General features: G+C 43.8%; 1 protein-coding gene across 8 annotated transcripts in view; it reads left to right on the top strand.

The window, feature by feature from the left end:
- The window catches only part of FRMD4A (FERM domain containing 4A), a 523,694-nt gene that overhangs the window by 490,503 nt on the left and 12,225 nt on the right, over nt 1-20,966 (top strand). For all 8 annotated transcript variants that reach the window (XM_075599524.1, XM_075599522.1, XM_075599523.1 and 5 more), the window contains exons 15-21: nt 1,775-1,908; nt 6,083-6,205; nt 11,086-11,314; nt 11,604-11,660; nt 12,722-12,959; nt 14,070-14,234; nt 18,902-19,761. In XM_075599524.1, coding sequence (XP_075455639.1) covers nt 1,775-1,908; nt 6,083-6,205; nt 11,086-11,314; nt 11,604-11,660; nt 12,722-12,959; nt 14,070-14,234; nt 18,902-19,761 — 1,806 coding nt within the window. The remainder of the gene's footprint in view (nt 1-1,774; nt 1,909-6,082; nt 6,206-11,085; nt 11,315-11,603; nt 11,661-12,721; nt 12,960-14,069; nt 14,235-18,901; nt 19,762-20,966) is intronic.

Below are 20,966 nucleotides of genomic sequence, written 5' to 3'. Positions count from 1 at the left end.
CACCAATTTTCACAAATACTGAATAGCTCAGCGAGTTTCTCTGTAGAATAAAAAGTCCAATATGATATGCATGTGATATCATACGGAGTATGTATATACACATCTATTCTGAACTGTAATCTTCTTGGCCAGAGGAAATATGTCTTTAAAATGCCCCTGCATCTTTAGCCAGGTTGAGTGTTCAGGGGTGCACTATAATATGACAAAATGTGGGAGCCGGCCATAAGTTTTAGGAGCCAATGTGTGGGAGGGAGCGTCACGGCACTCCCCCTCTCCCCTTTCACTTTTATTCCCCCAGACGTCAGTTCTGTGTGTGTGTGTGTCACTGTGTATCTGTGAAACACGCACACTGACTGACACACTGACTCACGCACATGCTGACTCACGCACACTGACTGCCAGTCTGTGTGTGTGATTGTCAATCACACACTGAGCTACATACACACTGAGCTACACACACACACACTTACATGCTGACTCAGGCACAGTGACGTCTTAACGCATGGGCACGCTGGGCAGTTGCCCGGAGGCCCCACGAGCATAGGGGCCCCACGCTAATCTATGCACAGACCAGAATTTAACACTAATTTCCCGATCACCCGCCTCAACATTCAAAGGAGAAAAATTACGACTTGTAGCGGAGAGTTGGCAGTGACCCAGTGCACTGCTTTGCCCGGGGGCCTATAATGCTGTTAAGATGGCCCTGCTCATGCACACTAACTGACAATCTCACACACACAGACTAGCAATCACACACACAAACACACTGATCTACACACACACACACGCTAGTAAAGCAGGATAGGTGGCGCTGTTGCCAGTTGCAGCGGTGACTGACAGCACTATGCCGCAACATAGGCGCCAGCAGTACGTTTTATAAATACTATATCAAAGTTATTTACTTCTTTAGAAAGAATTAGGTCCGTATTTACTAAGCCATGCTACTCCATAAGATGCCTTGCAGCATGGCTTCGTAGAAATAGCTGCTTACAGGCTATTCAATTGATTGGAGGTGGTGACCAGCATGGAAGGTGGTTACCAGCAGGGCCGCCTACAGAAATCGTATGGCCCAGGACAAACATTTTAAGCGGGGCCTCCCTTGCAGTATTGCGAACCGCCCCCCCCCCCCTTTTCACACCTCACAAGCCCCCTCTCTCCCCCCCTCTTCCCATGTATTTCTCTCCCTTCCGTCTCGCCCCCTCTCACTCTCCCGCCTCGCATGTATTTCTCTCCCCTGCGTCTCACTCACACTCCCTCTTTGCCTCACTCACCCCCTCTCTCCTCTTCTTTTATCTATCTCAATAGTAGTGTAACTGGGCCCAGTGAGTACTGCCCCAGTAGCACTCCTACTGATACGACTATATGTATATAGTGTAGTGGGTTTGGGTTTTGAGCTTGCAGGACTGTGTGTATATTTATTGTTCTCTACTTTTTTTATTTGGTGAGCATGGACTAGCCACTAGGCATTTACAGATATATATGGAGTGTGCTAATTGTTTTTGGTTCATATTTAATTTAATAAATGGTCATTCCTGGGCCATCCCCATGAAATAAAAGTGCTAAACAACCTACGCAGCAATAAATAGCCAGGTGCATTGTGTTAGGCAAAAGGGAAACAAGCATCAGATCATGCAAAGAGAATCAAGCCCGCTACGCTGTGTCCCATGTTTCTCACACTAGAGAAGCTGGGACTTTCTGAATGAAAATTCATTAATGCTCCAGATGTACAGGCTGCTGTCAGCTGGCCGTAGTGAAATCATTTGTTTGTTGACAGGTTCCCAGGAGTCCGACAGTTCCCAGTCTGCCAAGAAAGACATGCTGGCTGCACTGAAATCCAGGCAGGAAGCTCTGGAGGAGACGCTACGCCAGCGGCTGGACGAGCTGAAGAAACTGTGTCTGAGAGAAGCGGTAAGGGACCCGGCGTCTCTTCCTGTTTCATGCACGACGTGCGTGGAGATGCTACCTTGCAGGGGTGGCATGTGGTGATGGCCATTTAGCTGCAGGGATGGATTGAGGGTTCCCTGAGCCCCGGAGGGAACCCCGGTCATGGCCCCTACTCCCTATTACATCCTGCAGTAATAGACCTGAGTATGCATCAGGTCAGGGCTACACCAATGTTCTCATTGATACTATGACATCACTAATTAAATATTTTTTTATATTTCCAAACATTGGAACCGATCCCTTGCCGAACCCTGTATAAACGCTAAACAGCGCTTTCATAAAAACAATCTTCCATTTTGGAACTAAATCGTTAATCAAAACAATTTAGAACAAGAACGTGCAATTTTTGGGGGTGGACCGTTATTTGCATTCCATTTTCCCCAGAGAGGCAACTCCACGTCTAACATTACATTGGTCTTTTCCCAGGTTTTTGTCGGCTAAACTCGTCAATGATTTTCAATAAGTCAAGTCCTCTCGGTGCTCATGATTAACAGACTATTTAGTCGATCTTGTCCCATTTGGATCCTAACCTCATCCTTGTGCGTTTTAGTTTTGAGAAGGACCGCTCACTAGTGGGGTCGCTGCAGCTTTGCCCCGCTCTTACTACGACTCAACGTAAATACTTGACCCCTAATCCGAACCTCTATGGGTCCCCTCTAGGTTTGGGCCCAATTGACCCCCCTCCCTTCTAATCTCGCTGCTCTGCTGTAGTAGTCATTGGGCCCCTTTCCAGCAATGTTTTGCTTTTTCATGCAAGGCAGGTACATCTGGAAGGAAAGGTCTTGAAGAGTAGTGAAGGTTTATGTAGCTGTCAGTCTGAGTGCTGAACATCTCATGGCCCCATAGTTTGTGATTAAGAAATGAAGTTATTTCTAGGCACTAGGCACTTGGCATCACTCACTATGACTTTCTACATTGTGCTTCCACAGAGGCCACAAACACAGCCCCAGGAATATTGCAGTTCTTGAGGCTTCGTCCCTGACCCCCAATATTGGTCTAAAAGTAATCTTTTGGTCACTCCAACGTTCCCTCCCCTACCCAGTTACCTCGGGCATGGTCAGCGCTTATGCGCTGACTCGTGCTGAGCCGTGCTGCTGCTCGGCACTGAGCCCCTGCAGCTCGCGCACGCGTCAGCACGCTTGGGGAAGCGTGTGTCTGACGGTGTTTTGAAATTTCCCCGCTTGCCGGAGCGCAGGGCCGGTCACGTGAGTGGTTCGCCCAATGAGGGAGAACCAGCTCCGTGACGTCACTGGCCCGCCCCCATCCTGCCCCCCGATGGCGCGCTGTGTAAGGCCAGGGAAAGCACCGCTTTCCCTGAGCCTCCGCGCGCCTCAGCACTGTTAAAGGCACTATGTCCCAGGCCTTATTCCCTCACCCAACCTGCCAAGAGAATAATCGTGTTTTAATGGATGCAACCTCAGGGGAAAATAGAACTCTTAGCTAAAGCTCTCAAATGTTCTGCTTTTCTCTGGAAAATCCCAAGTTGCACAAGTCTGTACAAATTCAGATATAGGTCCGGTATAACTGCACAGCATAAATGGTTTGTTTTGTAATTATGTATCACGGATTCAGACCTGTCAGTCCTGTCAACTGACAGATTTTCTTGTTCTCGCTGATTTTTGGCGACTCCTAGACTTCAATGGAATCTCACTGATAAAATGTTGTACTTTTTCATTGAAGTGACGCGTCTTGGCCAGAACCCCCAAATCTCCCGGATTTCAGTGCTTGGAGGTTATGTCTGCAGATTAAATTTGTTAGCAGCCCCCCTTACTCTGTCTTCAATGAATTGAAAAACAGTATTTAAAAATAGCTGTCTAATTTCTTGGGGGGGGGGGGGGGAAGAGATGGACGTTGCATACATTTAACCCATTGAACGTTACCCTGTCATTGGTTGACTTTGGCCCTTGGAAGGATTGTCCCATAAAAAGAAAAACAGCATGACAGTATATGTAAAAAAAAATAAAGTATAAAGAAGTCATTGCAAATGAATGCAGTGAAGTGATGAAAAGCCTTGTAATAGGGCATTTGTGTCGACCGTGAACTAATACAGCTGTTTACGTTGGGATTATATCCCAGTGCGACTAGGAATTCGTGTTGTTTTTTCTAGACTGGAGGATAACTGGAGTTCTCTCCAGAAACAAGGGGGTTGTAGAATCACTCGCCTAATTACCTTGTGTTTGCAAAACTGTTATAAAAAAAAACCCTTTCGGGCTCCTTCCCTCCCCAGCCCCCTGCTAGGAATTTAAGGAATCATAATGATTTCCTGTGCGAATTCTCTTTGTGGCTTGGGCAGAGTGTGGGAGGACAGCTAAGCATGGCAATCAATGAAGAGTGACCAAACCTTGACAAAAGGAATCGGGTTACCGTGGCCTGTATATCTGTGGTTACTTATTAAATTGGGTTTGGTCAACGCTAGCTCACGGAGTCATGTTTCTGGGAAAGCAGATCTGAGATTGACATGTGACGGAGATATTGTAATTTTGTATGTATAATCATAAGTTGTTTCTTTGGACAAATATCTCTTATGATAAGAATGCAGATGCAGTAGCTAAAAAAAATAGTAACAAATGTTATGCATTGTCAGGGATATTTGATATCTCTTGCTCCTCCTGCGTGGTTATTAGCAATCCCACATATTTTCAGGGTGCTTTTAAACAATTTAGAAATGTCATAATATTTAATAGATTAGAGAACAATAGAAAAGTATAGTAGACAATTAACATTGGACTCACCTGGTCCATTCGTTGTAATGTTACTTATTTACATTTCTCTTGTGTATCCCAGGTATTCTGGAATTAATTTACTGTGCTATTCTACTGGGAGGCTTTTCCATGTATCTAGTACTTTTCTAAAGAGGAAGTACTTCCTTACAGTTGCCATGTATAGAAAAAGAACCTGTTTTTTTAAAGGTCTCTTAGTATACGTAACGTGCACACCTACTAATGAAGCACAGTACTCCTTTTTTCATAATTCACACAGCTGCCACAACGGTTTTCACTCCGTAAACTTTGACCAGTCCTGCTTCCGTGTACCAGAAGGCCTTTGTCACCAAGGATAATTAGGATGTGCTGGCAAGATAACATTACATATTCAAATATTTATTTATCGATTCCTCAGACATATCAAACAAGGATAAAGGATGAAGGTTTTATTTCCTTCTACACATCTTGTGCTGGTATGTGTAGCGCCCCCTGTCTTCCTGCCTATGGGGTACATAGTGTAGGTCAGGGCTCTTCATTCCGTTTTCCAACGGGGGCCGTACCAGGGAAAAAGTAGGAACAGAAGGGCCAGAAGAATATTCTAATGTCATTGCGGATACATTTAAAGACTGGCAAATTGTTATCCTGAAACGCCCTGTACCATGTATGTTTCTATTACCGGAGCTCACAAAGTGAGTTAGTGTTAAAAAAAAAAAAAAACAGGCACTTGGCTGCTTAGACAACTACAATGAAATTAGCAGAAGAAGACCGTACAGGACCCACTTTCATGCCCTACACAGGCCGGATTTGACCCATGGGACGGGAGTTCCAGAGCCCCGGTGTAGGTGAATGTACCTATAGTACAGAGTAAATGAGTACTTCCACATTAGGTGATACCTTTTTTTTATTTGGACTCACAATTGATATTATAGGACAAGGTTTCGAGAGTTCTGCTCAGTATTGCCGACCTGAGGAAGAGCGAGAACTCTCAATAGCTTGTCCTATAATATCAATTATCAGTTCAAATAAAAAAAGCTATCGCCTGATGCTGAAGTACTCATTTACTCTGTGCTATCACAACTGGACTAACACGGCTATTTAATTATATTCCTATAGAAATAGGCGTTTCCGTGGACCAAAAACAGGTTTATTAAACAAATGTATCTGGAACTTCTATTTTGGAAGAAAGAGAATCTACTTAAAAGCCATAAATTACCACAAGCTGTTTAAAAGTTTATTTTTTTGTTGGTATTTTAACAATTCTTTTTTTTCTGAATTTAATCACATTTCCAAACAATCCCTGACAACTAACTACCTAAAAATGCAGTAATTATAACTGAACCGCACGTATTTTTCTTTTTAGAGAAGGATATTAATCCCATTTGCCACGTGGCAGTATATATGTATTCTTATTATTGATCGAATGTCTTCATCTCTAGGAGCTTACGGGTAAACTGCCAAGAGAGTACCCGTTGGATCCCGGAGAGGAACCACCTGCCGTTCGGAGAAGAATAGGTACAGCGTTTAAACTGGATGACCAGAAAATTGTTCCAAAAGGAGAGGTGAGTGCTTGATATAAAGCTCTTCCTGCACTTTGTTTAAAGCATTGAAAAACAAGACCGAGAGTGAAACATGATTGGTTACCAGGTATTGATATATATCATACAGGCCAGACCGTATTCTATGTGCGGTGGAAGGCTGATGATGTGAAGGTCATAGTTGATAGAAACGGTTATTTTCATGTCTGTGTATAGTGAACAATGGGCGAGCCAGTGTTTCCATCAATACTGCAGGTTCAGATTAAAGATATAAATATGTCTCGGCTCAGTTTGTGGATGTTTTAATATATTTGTGCGGCTTTGCAAAAAGTTTTCTCAAATCTTAACTTTGGTCATTCACAAGGCAAACTATGAGCAGGTCTGACTGTGTGTATGCAAATAATGTGAAACTTGCCATTTCGTGCAAAAGGCCCAAATATCTTCAACATTTACAGGAAAAAAAATTGCTTTGTGTAAGATATTTGCATTTAATATTTTTGGCCAATATTTCTGATTTTGTTTGGCAAGTTTTTTTGTCAGTTACGAATGTCTACAATTTGCCGCCAATACATTGTTTTCCAGTTTGATGTGCTTCTATATACAGTAAGTGTTAAAGCGCGCATAGTGGGACGATGTCTCGGAACCTCCGGAGACGCTGATAAGAGTTCATGAGAATTCTAGTATTGCAAAAAAAACATTTTCGAAAATAATTCAGCAATACCTTAGCTCGCACAAGACAAGGCACAGAAAAAAAGTGTGTGAACGAGAAACAGAAAATGCATAACTGCATTACAACAGTCACTGATTTATTCATCAATCCTGTAATCACCAACTACACTGTGTGCGTAGATTTGAATACACTTTTATTCAGATTTAAAGAGACAATCCCTACAAAGCTTTGGAGAGGAAAACAACACACTTGATACTAATATTTAGTACACAGTGTTCTTCTTAAACATAGAAGCGATAGATGAGAACGACTTGGCTCATATAGCCTGGCCATTTTTTCGATCTGCTGTAAAACCTCAGCCTATTTGATCCTTGGCTTTCTCCCGTATTTAGGGTAGCCTTGTGTCTATCCCAGGGGTGCTCAACTCTAGTCCTCAAAGCGCCCCTCCTCCCCCCCCAACAAGTCAGACTTAGCCTCTGATTGACTCAGAAGACTTAGCCTCTGATTGTGCCACCTATGCTGAAGCTGGGATAGCTTGAAAACCTGACCTGTTGGCGGGGCTTGAGGACTGGAGTTGAGCACCCCTGGTCTATCCTATGGAGTACACTAATTTTGGAGTACAATATCTGATCTGCCTTTCCGCACAATGTTTTGTTCCTGACGCTCCCTGTTGCACTCATTCCTGGCTTGACATCCAAAGTGTAGATAATAATAGTAACACATTAACTGGAAGGTTTACTGATTCATTTAGTGAAGATGTTTCTGTGCTTAAGTGTCCATGTAACACCACAATAAAAAATATATTGAGGCTTTAAAAATAAATATAGGGTGTGCATGCTCAAAATGTTTATTTCAGTGTTGGTAACCGAAACTGATAATACACAGACCCAATATTTTATTTTCAAATGGACCTAAACATTTTAGCCTGAGAGTGCAAACGTTGGAACTTTCAGAATATATATAGCACCTGTTCCCCCCTTTCCCCCCCCCCCCCTGCCACGGAAGATCTGGCCACTACATGGGTGTTTCCCTGGGTACTGTAGCTCACCTGCTGGATCAGGAGGTCTGAGTGCCTCCGCTGTTGTAGATTGAGAGCCACAGGGCAGACTTTCTCCATCTCTTTACTGTGCAGCGCCTCCATCCCATGAGGATCCTGCTGGATCCTGCTGGTGACCACAGGCAATACTCCTTCCCAATAAGCGCACACCATAGTTGATCAAACGGCAGGTTTATTGCATAACAGCATGATTGTCCTCCAGCCCTGGAGCAGACCCCAGGGGCTTGAGGCCCCTAGAGCCCCTCCCAATCTCCTTGACCCTCTGGTAGGGAAAAGGGTATCAGACTGTCCCATTATCATCCACACTTAATTTGGTGGAGTGTCAGCTTTTATACCCGGGGGAAGGGCTTGTAACCCCGCCCCATAACAGGGCAGGTCCAGGTACTGTCAGGCATCACACCATATATATGTGACCAAGTCAGTACCCCCTCCCCAGGTATGACACTCCAACTGCCGGTTTAGGCCTGTCCCCAGATAAGGCAACAAGGGTCTGAAGGAATGTCTATTGTAGAAGATGTATATTTGTTCATGTTTTACGGTAAAAGTGCGTGCGTACGTACAGTTTGTGGAGTGCGTGTGCCCTGAGTTCACGATGCCACAGCTGTAAAGGTCTCACATTACAAGCCATGGGTATTCAGTCTCATGTGGAGTTGAGGATGGATGTTTGATATGATTTCTTGGGTGGTAGAGATGAGCCAAAAGGGAGGGTCACTGAGAAGTGAGCAGTTTGGTAGAAGAGTGAGTTTGTTTGAAGAGTCCTGAAGTTTAGGAACCTCTTGGCAGACAGCCTGGGGAAAGTGGGGATTTCTAAAGGCTGTAACTCAAAGCATAAAATGAGGGCCCCTTTATCTTCAATTTGCTCAAGGCTGGAGCACTGTGATTCACTTGCATGAAAGCAGTAAACTGACTTGGCCACTTATTTCTCAGTAAGTGGCTCTCACCATGATATCAAAACAGAACCTATAGGACACAAAAAAGGTGAAAACGTAACATTTATTTTTGAGACCATTCAAGGATTTCCTTTCCATTCTTCCCAGAAGAAAAGAGTTGTTTGTACATATAGGGTGATCTGCTTTGTGTTTGTGTGAGGAGCATCATAGGCAGTGATTGTTCTCAGCTTCTCCCACTAGTCTCTGGGGCAGCACATTGAACCTTGGCTGTGAAAACAGCTTAAGCAGCTTTTAGGGCCGGCATTCACAGAAAGACCATTGTCTGGGGTGACTTATGCGCCTCCAGACAGCTCTATTATTGTTTGGGTTTTTGTGTCTCCTACCAATTAATCAGACTTAGTCTTAGGCTTTTTAAAAAAAAAAAAAATTATAGAACAATGTGAAAAAGCTCCCAAATGTCCTGGGTTGTTTTTAAAGGTCTGTTGCAAATCTCAAAATTCCCAGTAATAACTGTAGAAAGCATTAAAGGTTTGTGAAAAACAACAAAACCTGTGTTCTTTTAAAAGAAGCCTCACTGGTTACATCTCCCTACTCTCTCTAAAGTTACGGCCCCAGTCACTGTGTGCACATGCGCGCTGGAGCGCCTGGCGTCGCGTGGACCAGTGGTCTGCGGTTGTGCTCCCACTGTACAGGAGATCCGACGGGGTGGGTGGTGTGGTGGGAGCGTGGCCATGACATCACGTGGCTGGTTCGCCCTCATCGGCTGAAACACCGCCGTGACATGGCCAATGCTTGGTCGCCGCACCAAAAGACAAAAATCTTGTCTTTTGGCAAAGGTGGTCGCACATCGCGCCTTGTGCGCCCAGGCTCACACACCGACTGGGGTCTGCCTCACAGAGGGCTGTACTTTGTGTGCGGCGCACTCGCATCCGCGACCCCCGGGGACGAAGCCTAATGGGAAGCTGGTCTGGTTGAGACTTCCAGCGTACATTACATGTGGTACCTTAATCCAGTGCATTAATGGAGAGGAAGAGAGATTGTTCATTAGAAATGAGAAAGTTAGATGTTATTTAAAAAAAAAAACATAACAATGTAAACTTTGTGGAGCAATGATTCATCGCCTTTATTAATATGTGGCACTGTCTACAATATCAACACTAAACAATTAAATAGTCATTTTTATGAGGCTTTGTCCCAAATACAAACCCGTAGCTGGGGGAATTCAAGGGGAAATCGGGGTGTTCATTTAGTGACGTCAGCAGCTTGTGGTGTTTGAATCCACATTACCCCAAATTAATAGCGATTTCATCTCCGTTCCATTTGGGGAGATGGAGGACTTATGAAAATCCCTGGTGATTCGTGTGAGAGTTGTGGTTAAACTTTATTACTGACAGGGATCGTTCTCCCGACAGGCTTAGAATAGTCACACTTTCAGCTACAGGATGGCAGTTTAATTTAATGAGCTTTTAGCCCAATCATATTTACTCCAAGGCAGATGTGGAGATTTGTTATAAAAAAGGGGCTTTAACACACATGTTGCCTTAAACCTCATTATGTCTTGTACATTGTTCTCCCTTGTCTCCTTTTGTTAACCAGGCAAAGATCAAGGATGGTATTAAGATCATGGGTCAACCCAGCCAGTACTATGATTTATTTAGTGTAGGGTTGCAGGAAGCCTGCACTTTTACCATTGCATTGTGCCTTTTCCTATGACTGCATCCCTTGTTTGCCCTCAACTCAAAGGCTGAGTTGGTTTTGTTCCTTTTGTTTCATGCGCATATTATTTATTAATGTCACTGAGTAATGCTGGGCAGATTACTCTATTTACAGTACTTTTGATCTGCTTGTTACTCCTTTATCTCCCTGGAAGTGGCAGCTCAGCATCTATCTAACGCATCTTGGTGTTGACATACTCAACAGATTTACAGAGTTGGCAGCAAACTAGTAGAGTTACACCAGTGGTTTCCAACATATTTGGGGGGTCACGGAGTTCTTAGTGAAATTCTGAGGAACCCCAAACCATCTCTAATAGCAACTCTGTGATCAGATGCATTGTAAATTCTTCTGTATTTGATACCATTTTCAAATGACTAGAAAATTGCAGGGGACCCTTCAGGGATGCCCGGGGAACCCAAGGCATGGTTGAAAAGCACGGAGTTACACCTTATACTACAACTCAATGACTTGACACCTGCCTAGTTCATGATATGTAAGGAATCAAGTTGCAGGTGGTACTTTCACGTATGCAAGTTAAGTGAACTGTGGACTTGTGCTTCCTTTGCTACAGGAGGTCGAGCTGGAACGCTGGGAGAGAGAGTTCTCTATACAGTCCCAGATCACAGAGGCAGCCCGGCGCTTGGCTAGTGATCCCCACACCAGCAAAAAGCTGAAGAAACAAAGAAAGACCTCGTATCTGAACTCCCTGAGGAAACTGCAGGAGATTGAAAATTCAATTAACGAGCACCGCATCAAATCTGGGAAAAATCCCACCCAGAGAGCTTCCCTGATTATAGAGGGTGAGCTTTCCATGGCTGACGTACACTATTAGCAACAAGTATTCAAGTGCACACGTTATTTATAAGGGGACCACATCGTCTGCAGCACAATACAGTGTAGGAGATACATGGACATGTTTGCTGAGCGATGCTACGCCATGATACCTTACAGCGCCGAGAGTCACCTTACCGCCCATCCACTCGTTTTTTACCGGGGTCAACGTTTCTGCTAAAAATGTGCGCACTGCGATTACTGCAGAAACAGTTAGCGCCGTATCCAGATAACCTAAGCGTGTTCCTCTCTCCCTAGAAGCAAACCTCGGCAGTGAAGACAGCTCACTTTCTGACGCCCTCGTTCTTGAAGATGGTATGTGGGCTCTTGGTCTTACAATGGAAAGAAATTGGGGGTAAAAGGTTGTTTTTAAGGTTGCGAAAACGTTAACAATACACACAGTGTACACGGGCTTTTGAAACCGTAACTAAGCCCAGATCTAGCTCTTAAATAGCCCATGGATGAAAACCGAAATCTATGTATTTAATACACATTCCAATGCATCTTGCTACTTGAAACTATTTGTTTTATATTTAACACCTTGTCCAACCTCGTCCACCCTTACAATTTTTATATTTTTGTCACAGGTAGCGACAAATTGTCATTTTTGTATTTTAACCCCTTCGCTTCCCCCGGGGCCTGCAACAAATTGCAAAGTACAACATTTACTGCGGGTGCCCTGATAAATGCAGGCTGATCCCCTTATCCTAACGGAACATCTAAGCCTCATATGAAAGCTGAGCTTTGTTTTAATTTTCAGATTCCATTTCTTTGGGAAGGGGCAGTATGTGAATTGTGGCTCTAAGACCGACGACCTTTTGACAAATCTCTGAATTATACATACAAAAAGTTTGATCCATTGGACAGTCCTTGGGACAAAATGTGTGTTACAGAAGTCATACATAGGGGACCAACATGTAAAAACAAATGTCAGAAGATTCAGCCTGAACATCTCTTCCATTGGTTTGCATTGAGCTGAGGGAAATGTGTTTTATGGAGAAAGAAAATACATTCTTTTAATTCAATTATGAGGGAGTCCTCACCAGTAGAGAGATTTGGTCAGTATGAAGTAAAATTAAAAATGATCATCAAATATGTTATATAAGGATCTTCTTACCTTTTTTTTTTTTTTTACATCTAGATGAATCTGGTGATATTTATGCACCATTAATGCATTTTTTTTCTGCCGCAGAAAAACTTTAGTTAAGAGACAAGGTACTCGAGATTGAGATAATCACTTACTTTATTGTAAGCTCTGCATGTCAGGGACTCGCTATGCCTGTACATTTTAATACCATCTGCAAATCTAGATTCCAAAGTAAAGGTGAAAACGAACATCAGTGGAACTAATAGACATTTCTTGTTTTCTCTTTCAGAGGATTGTCCGGTTTCCAGCATAATCTCCCCTTTGCAGTCACCTCACAAAGGTCTGCCCCCGAGACCCCCATCCCATGGCAGACCTCCCCCACCACAGTCATTGGACGGGCTCAGACAGTTGCACTACCAGCGAAATGACTATGACAAGTCGCCCATCAAACCCAAAATGTGGAGCGAGTCTTCCTTGGATGAACCATACGAAAAAGGGAAGAAAAGGTCGTCACACAGTCATTCCAGGTAAACTCTAATCCACTCAGAACATAGCCCATTGGTGAACAAACAATCCCACTAAGCTCTAACCCTTAAAAAAGCAGGTTTTCGCCATGCACCTGTGCAGGACACGTCCACTGAGGTCATTCTCCCGCCCTCAGAGGTAAATTAAATTTGCACAGGTAGTGTTAGGACCTGCATACTGGTCATACCGTGACGTGGCTGCAGGCTTATACCGCTTTGGCCAAAGGGTTTAATTAAATGACCCTTATACAAGAGTGTATTTTGTCATATTGGATGTAGCATTGGGTTTTTTGTCTTTTGTTATAGCCCATTGGTGTAACACAAGAGATATATGTGGCCCTGTAAATCTAATCCACTGTATAATTCTGACTATTAATGGTGTTTCGTTTTAACTGAAATGTTCAAGCTATAATGGCATTCATGTTTTAATGGCTCTTTAAAGAAATCCAAAATAGCAATTGAGCTTGTGGCTCAGATAAGGGACGTTTGAAGGTCTCAGAAGCTCATGTGCAGCAGCATTTGTGGAGACGGTTTCTATTTTCAGAAAAACACATGTTGGTGAAAGTAAAGTAGGTGAGAAAAAAGAACTCTGAATGTGCGGCAAGCCCAAGAGAGACTGTAAAAACCATGCAGCAGTTTCCCAGGGGAGATACCAAGTAGAACTCTACTCGCAGCTTTCTTAGTACCGTCTCTTCCATGTATTAGAAAGCAGGCCTGAAGAAAGGTCCGTATGGGACGAGGAACGTTGTGTTCTTCACTGCTCTCTAATAAATGGAAGACATGGCACTAAGAGCTGTGAGCAGAGTCCTGCTTGGTATCTCACGTGGGAAACTGTTGCATGGTTTTTTCACACTGTTTCTATGTTTCCATCTTAATGATATCTATCATTTTACACACTGCTCAGATACTTATTTAAATCCCTCATTGGGTTACCAGCAACACTGATGCATTGCATTAGAATTGAAGTATTGCAAGGGTAGTTTCCACGAGCCACTTTTACATGGAGATAATGAGGTATCCGAAAACCAGACAAAGTATCCAATAACGGCCTTTCCCCCCTCCCTCCCCAGTTATGCCAATACATGTAATCATATCTGTTTGTTTGCTTTCCAGTAGCCACAAACGGTTTCCCAGCACAGGCAGCTGTTCGGAGGCAGGCGGGAGCAGCTCTCTGCAGAACAGCCCCATCCGGAACCTCCCTCACTGGAACTCCCAGTCCAGCATGCCATCGACGCCGGACCTGCGGGTACGCAGCCCGCACTACGTCCATTCCACCAGGTAAAACTTCCACGTGAGGAGCATTGAACCAACTGGGCGACCAATATCCGCTCCACTTTTGACTCTGGCTGTTGAGTGGGAATCTTTATTGCTGACCACTGCTGAAACCTTATCTGAAGAAGAGATCTCCAAAGTGTCCATCTCTTACTCTTGGGTGGGTTCATTAACCCATTCTTTGTTGGAGAGGCATGCAGTGAATGCAGTTGAAAGGTATCGCTGTCCCCAAGAGTAGATCAGACACGTTCCTGCACTTCTTTTCAAATCATTCACCTTTTGGTAGGCTGAGGGGCCTATTCACACCTGCACTTACTCTAGTACCTGCTGCAAGTGAACTTGAAGTAAAATGAATGGGTACCATTTGCATCAGCAGTATAAAGTCCATGGTCTGGTGTGTATGAATAAAAATTGCCTGGAGTTTTTGCTGAAAGATATCTGATGTGAAAGCACAACTATTTCAGTCCCTTGGGCAGTTACAGCTATTTTTGATTACTTTTTAAGGCAGCAATCCTAGCTACACCTTTTTGTTTTGTTTTGTTTTGTTTTTTTGTATTACTATACAGTATGCAGCAGGGGAGTAGCTTTCATTGAGAAATAATTACCTATGCTGTTGATCGATCCGTTCTGCTGTGATCGATCAGGGAATATCCTCCACTCAGGGTTATCGAAATGGCTGACTTCTGACTGTGCTGCAGTCTGTGAAATGCTGCAGCTGCAATGTAACATTGTATTACTAAGTGTGACACATTATTGTAACAGCTTTCAGCTGAGTAATAGACAGTCAGCTGCTGGGAACACTGCAACAGATCTGTGTGTGATACTTTGTTGCCAAAGGGCAAAGCTCAGAAAGGTGTGTCAGTGCCTGTTTCCAAAGTAGTGGATGTCACTTTGTAAGTGGTTGGTAAGCAGCCAAATGATGCTAAGTACATTACTAAAACTCATTAAAAATAGGCATTGGAGTTGGAAAAAATATTTTAAAAATGCAGCAAGTATTAGTTAATACAGGCATACCCCGCATTAACGTACGCAATGGGACCGGAGCATGTATGTAAAGCGAAAATGTACTTAAAGTGAAGCACTGCCTTTTCCCCACTTATCGATGCATGTACTGTACTGCAATCGTCATATATGTGCATAACTGATGTAAATAACGCATGTATAACAGGCTCTATAGTCTCCCTGCTTGCGCACAGCTTCGGTACAGGTAGGGAGCCGGTATTGCTGTTCAGGACGTGCTGACAGGCGCATGTGTGAGCTGCCGTTTGCCTATTGAGCAAGATGTACTTACTCGCGAGTGTACTTAAAATGAGTGTCCTTAAACCGGGGTATGCCTGTACTACACAACTGATGTTAAAAAAAAAGTTAAAAACTGTGTTAAAAAAAAAAAAAAAAACCCCAGCAAAATCTTTGCTGCTTTAATCAATTATTTGGATGATATATTTCACAGTATTATCAAGGAATTGAATTACGGCAGTTAGTACTGCTGCCCTGTGAGATTACTAAGGAGTAGCAGAAACTTTCTACTTCATATTGAACACAATGCCTTGCAAACACATCATGGTGCTAGAAGAGTGCCATTGGAAGTTAACTTGTTCACTGCCAGAGCACTGGCATAAATCAAAGGGTTATTAGATTAGTTGCCATTTTTCTGCAGTCACTAAACAGAAGGGATCGTAAAAGGTACATTGAGCTCTCCCAGAGTTGCAAAGTTCTTACCAGCAAAAACATGAAAAATGCAACGAGATCAGGAATTTATAGTTAATAATTTATTATTATTATTATTAGTCTACTATTAATATTATTCAGCTAAAAGCATGAGATCTGTGTGTTCTGCAAACACCTAGAACCCCACAGAGCTTGAATTACCACCGAAACGTATGAACGTAGCCTGGTGGAATGTCCATGTGCCCTGGAGCGGTACGGAGCTCGCTAAGCATGCCAATTTTGAAAATGTATGTAAGTGGGAGCTTAAGTGGTAGTCAAAACAGTTTAGTATACATAGATCTTGGCAAACAAGACTAAGCGTTTTATATTTATGAGCCGTTATATTTCGTCCACCTCTATTAATCCGGACTTTACAATTATCACGAAAGGTTGAGCCAGACTCATTGTTATATGGGGGTAAATAGTCCTCTTAAACATCAAGTGACCAGTATTTGGGTTAAAAGCCCTGATGTTAGATGTTTGCACCATGCAGTGCAGCTGACTTTCTTTCTTAAAACTTTAACCCACAACAGTTTCTGGATGACCTTACCAACTGCCCATGGCACAGAATCGATTTAATTCCCGACCCTGATTCTGCGCTCGACTATTTCCAATCCGAGTTCTTAAAACTCTGCGATACCCATGCTCCACTACGCAAAATAAGGGTACGGGGGGCCCACCTTCCATGGGTTACACCTGACCTTATAGCACTCTACCAGTTCAGGGATGCCTTGTGGAAAAGCTACAAAGTAACTGGCACTACCAAGGATCTCAATCACTACAGATGCCTGCGGAACGTGTGCACAAGGCAAACAAGGCATGCAAAAGCACAATATTACTCTGACAATCTCCTCCAGAATACATCAAACCCAGCTAATTTCTGGAAGGTTATCAACAATATATTCCAGCCTCCTAACCATCAACAACCAAGTAATATCACTAAGGGGGATATTACTCTGACAAACCCCACTGACATTGCAAATGCATTCAATGATTACTTTGTGGGGTGTGCCACTAACTTATTAGCGAAACGCAGCACAAACCCCAAACCTGAATCTCATCCTGGGAGTACCCCTATAGTCCCACCCCCTCCCAACACTGCCCACAATTTTCAATTTAGCCCAGTATCTGAAGAGGAGATTACACAAGCGCTCCTCAAACTAAAACTAAGCAGCCAATGTGGACCCGACTTACTACAATCTAGGTTCCTACGACTTGGTGCCCCAGCCATTGCCAAACCAATTGCGTCCATAGTCAACTCTATCCTGTCTGCAGGCCATATCCCTAAGACCTGGAAAACTGCCAGAGTTGTCCCAATCTTCAAAAGTGGGGACAAAAACACTGTCTCAAACTACAGGCCAATCTCACTTCTCCCAATTCTATCCAAAGTTATGGAAAAATGTGTCCACTCCCAATTAAGCGAGTTCTACACCAAGACAAATTTCCCTAGCCAATTCCAGTCTGGGTTTCGTCCCAAACACTCCACCGTAACTACCCTGCTAAAAGTTTGCAATGAAATCCAGTGTGGAATGGAACGGGGACAACTCACTGGTGCAGTATTCCTAGATTTTGCAAAGGCTTTTGACACAGTTGATCATGCTATCCTGCTTAACAAACTCCAGAGCTCTGGAATAGGGAAACATGCTTTAAACTGGTTTCAGTCCTACCTATCAGGAAGATCCCAACATGTGTCCATCTCAGGCTCTAACTCCAACCCCCTGGATATCACCTGTGGTGTCCCGCAAGGCTCTGTTCTGGGGCCCCTACTCTTCTCAGTGTTCATTAATGATCTTCCCACAGCTTGTAAGGAAGCCTCAATACACATGTATGCAGATGACACAATCCTGTATGCACACAGCCATAGCCTCTCTGACCTTCAACACATACTTCAGTCTGACTTTTTGAGACTCGAAAACTGGATTTCCCAAAACAAACTGTTTTTAAACACTGACAAGACTGTAACAATGGTATTTGGGGCCAAGACTAAATTTGTAAAGCTTCCAGTGACTGAGCTCCTGATTAGAACCAACGCTAAAACCACCCTAACACCTGTCACTAGTTTTAAATACCTGGGCTTATGGTTTGACTCCCACTTAACATTCGGGATGCACATTGATACCCTGACAACCAAGACCTATGCCAAACTAGGGGTACTTTACAGGAACAAATCCTCCCTAAGTCTCCTGGTCAGAAAGCGTATTGCACAGCAGATGCTAATGCCAATTATTGACTATGGAGACATAGTATATGGCTCGGCTCCTCAAACCCACCTTAGCAAACTTGACACCCTCTACAATTCAATTTGTCGTTTTGTTCTCCAATGCAACTACAACACACATCACTGCGAAATGCTCAAAGAACTAGATTGGTCATCACTAGAGTCTAGGCGCAAAGTTCACCTTTCCTGTCTCACCCTCAAATACTTTCTGGGCAAGCTACCCAGCTACCTGAACAAGCTCCTCACCCCTACCACATGCAGTACCTATCACCTGAGATCAGACTCCAAAAGACTATTCATGGTCCCAAGACTCAACAAAGTATCCGGACGTTCCTCCTTCTCCTTCCGTGCACCCCAAAACTGGAACAACCTACCAGAGACTCTCATATCCACCACCAGCTTAAGTTCTTTCAAATCTAAGGCTGTCTCACACTTTAATCTGGTCTGTAACTGTTTCATACGCTCATAATATATATTTTCTTTAACTGTGCATGCAATGTCTTGTATATAAATGTATACCTTGTTCATTTATGTAACTGTATTTGTAACCATGTATTATTTGTTTTACTCTGTGCCCAGGACATACTTGAAAACGAGAGGTAACTCTCAATGTATTACTTCCTGGTAAAATATTTTATAAATAAATAATAAATAAATTCTGTTTTTGTATGTAAAGTCATCTAATTTCTGATCGTTGCTGTGGAGCAATCGCAAGCTTATCGTTCTTTACATTCTCTCGTCATTACAGGTCAGTGGACATCAGCCCCACCAGGCTGCACAGCTTAGCACAGCACTTTAGACACCGGAGCTCCAGCTTGGAGTCACAAGGAAAACTTTTGGGCTCTGAGAATGACACTGGGAGCCCAGATTTCTACACCCCAAGGACTCGAAGCAGTAATGGCTCCGACCCTATGGATGACTGCTCCTCCTGTACCAGCCATTCCAGCTCGGAGCACTACTACCCTGCCCAGATGAATCCTAACTACTCCACTCTGGCCGAGGACTCGCCCTCCAAGGCCATTGAGCGGCAAAGACACCGACACAAATCCAACGGAAACCTTGTGTCCTCTAATTCAGGGAGCATGCCCAATCTGGCTGCCAGGAATGGGACAGGACACCATGGAGTCTACCTGCATAGCCAGAGCCAGCCTTCGTCACAGTACAGGATCAAGGAGTACCCTCTGTACATCGAAGGAAGCTCGACCCCCGTGGTAGTGCGTAGCCTAGAGAACGACCAGGAGGGACACTACAGCGTCAAAGCACAATTCAAGACGTCCAACTCCTACACTGCAGGGGGGATGTACAAAGAGAACTGGCACAGGGATGATTCTGTTGACTCGGTGAGGCTAACCCCCTCCCGTTCTCAGATTGTAAGGACTCCATCACTCGGGAGAGAGGGCCACGAGAAGGGCCAGGGCAGGACTGCGGTGTCTGACGAGCTGCGGCTGTGGTACCATAGGTCTGCGACGTCTCACAAGGAGCACAACAGACTTTCACATACAAGTTCCAACTCGTCCGACAGCGGCTCCCAGTACAGCACATCTCAAAGCACCTTTCTGGCACACAGCAGGGTAACAAGAATGCCTCCTATGTGTAAAGCAACATCAGGTAAGGAACCAATATGTTCAGAATAACCTGTCGTTTATCTTAAATGTGTCTCACTACAAAAAGAACACGTCATCAATAGATGTGTACAGCTAGATTTTACTTAACAGGGCGCAGAAAAGGGTTAGAACTATGTAGGTTATTATAAGTTTGTCTATTAAAATAGACATTTCTAGTGATTCCTTTGATGGGGTCAGGAAGGAATTTTTGGTTTGGGTTAAGTCTCTCCTAAAAAGGGATTTTAAAAAGAGCTGAAATACAAATAATTCATTGGTCCTACATAGACAATCCTAAAGTTGCAAGCCATAATACTCTGAACAGACTGTTTTTTTGGTGAGTTTACACTTTACACCCCATTATTGTCAGAGTGATCACACAGAGGCTGGCAAAACATCTTTCTTGCCCTCTACAAGAGGGGTGCTAGGCGCCAGTCCTCAAGGCCCCCCCCCCCCTCCAGGTCAGGTTTTGAGAATATCTCTGCTTCAGCACAAGTGGCTCAATCAGTCTCTGCTTCAGCACAGGTGGCTCAAACAGGGGTTCAGCCTTTGACTGAGCCACTGATTGAGTCACCTGTGCTGAAGCTGCACTATCCTGAAAACCTGCCCTGTTGGGGGGGGCTTGAGGACTGGAGTTGAGCCCCCCTGCTCTACAAGAACCCCAACATTCCTCTCTTGTGCTGTAGCACGCCAAAGATATCTGTGATCTATTTTTCTTGTGGTGTTGTCGCGTATGACACAATGGGTGCACTGTTATCACAGGACATTGTGGTTTTGATCAATATTTTTTTTTAATACAATTTTTAAGGAACAATAAAAGCGGAAACAAAATATGAATATTTAGTACCATTTGGAGGCCTAACCTCATGCTACATTCTTGCAAATTCATTGCATATCATTGTGCGGAAGCTGCTACTTACCAGGACCAGTGGCATCATTTCATTGTTATTTTTATCATTATGTATAAAGCGCCAACATATTCTGCAGCACAAGACATTGGGGTCGGAGGACCGTAGCAAATAAGGGCCATGCTTCAAGGAGGTTACAACTGATGGGATTGGAAACGATTGGGTTGTCAGCCAAAGCAATAGATCTACTGAGCCATTTGTTGGCTTTTTTCTGAACATTTTCTCCTGCTGAATGATAAGTGACTGAGAGCACTGGGAGAAATCTCTCATAGCCCTTATTCTATCCCTTGTTTCCTCCAGCTTC

The sequence above is a fragment of the Ascaphus truei genome, chromosome 5 (genome assembly GCF_040206685.1).
Source record: "Ascaphus truei isolate aAscTru1 chromosome 5, aAscTru1.hap1, whole genome shotgun sequence".
NCBI classification, from domain to species: domain Eukaryota; kingdom Metazoa; phylum Chordata; class Amphibia; order Anura; family Ascaphidae; genus Ascaphus; species Ascaphus truei.
This window is presented reverse-complemented; position numbering and strand designations above follow the sequence as displayed.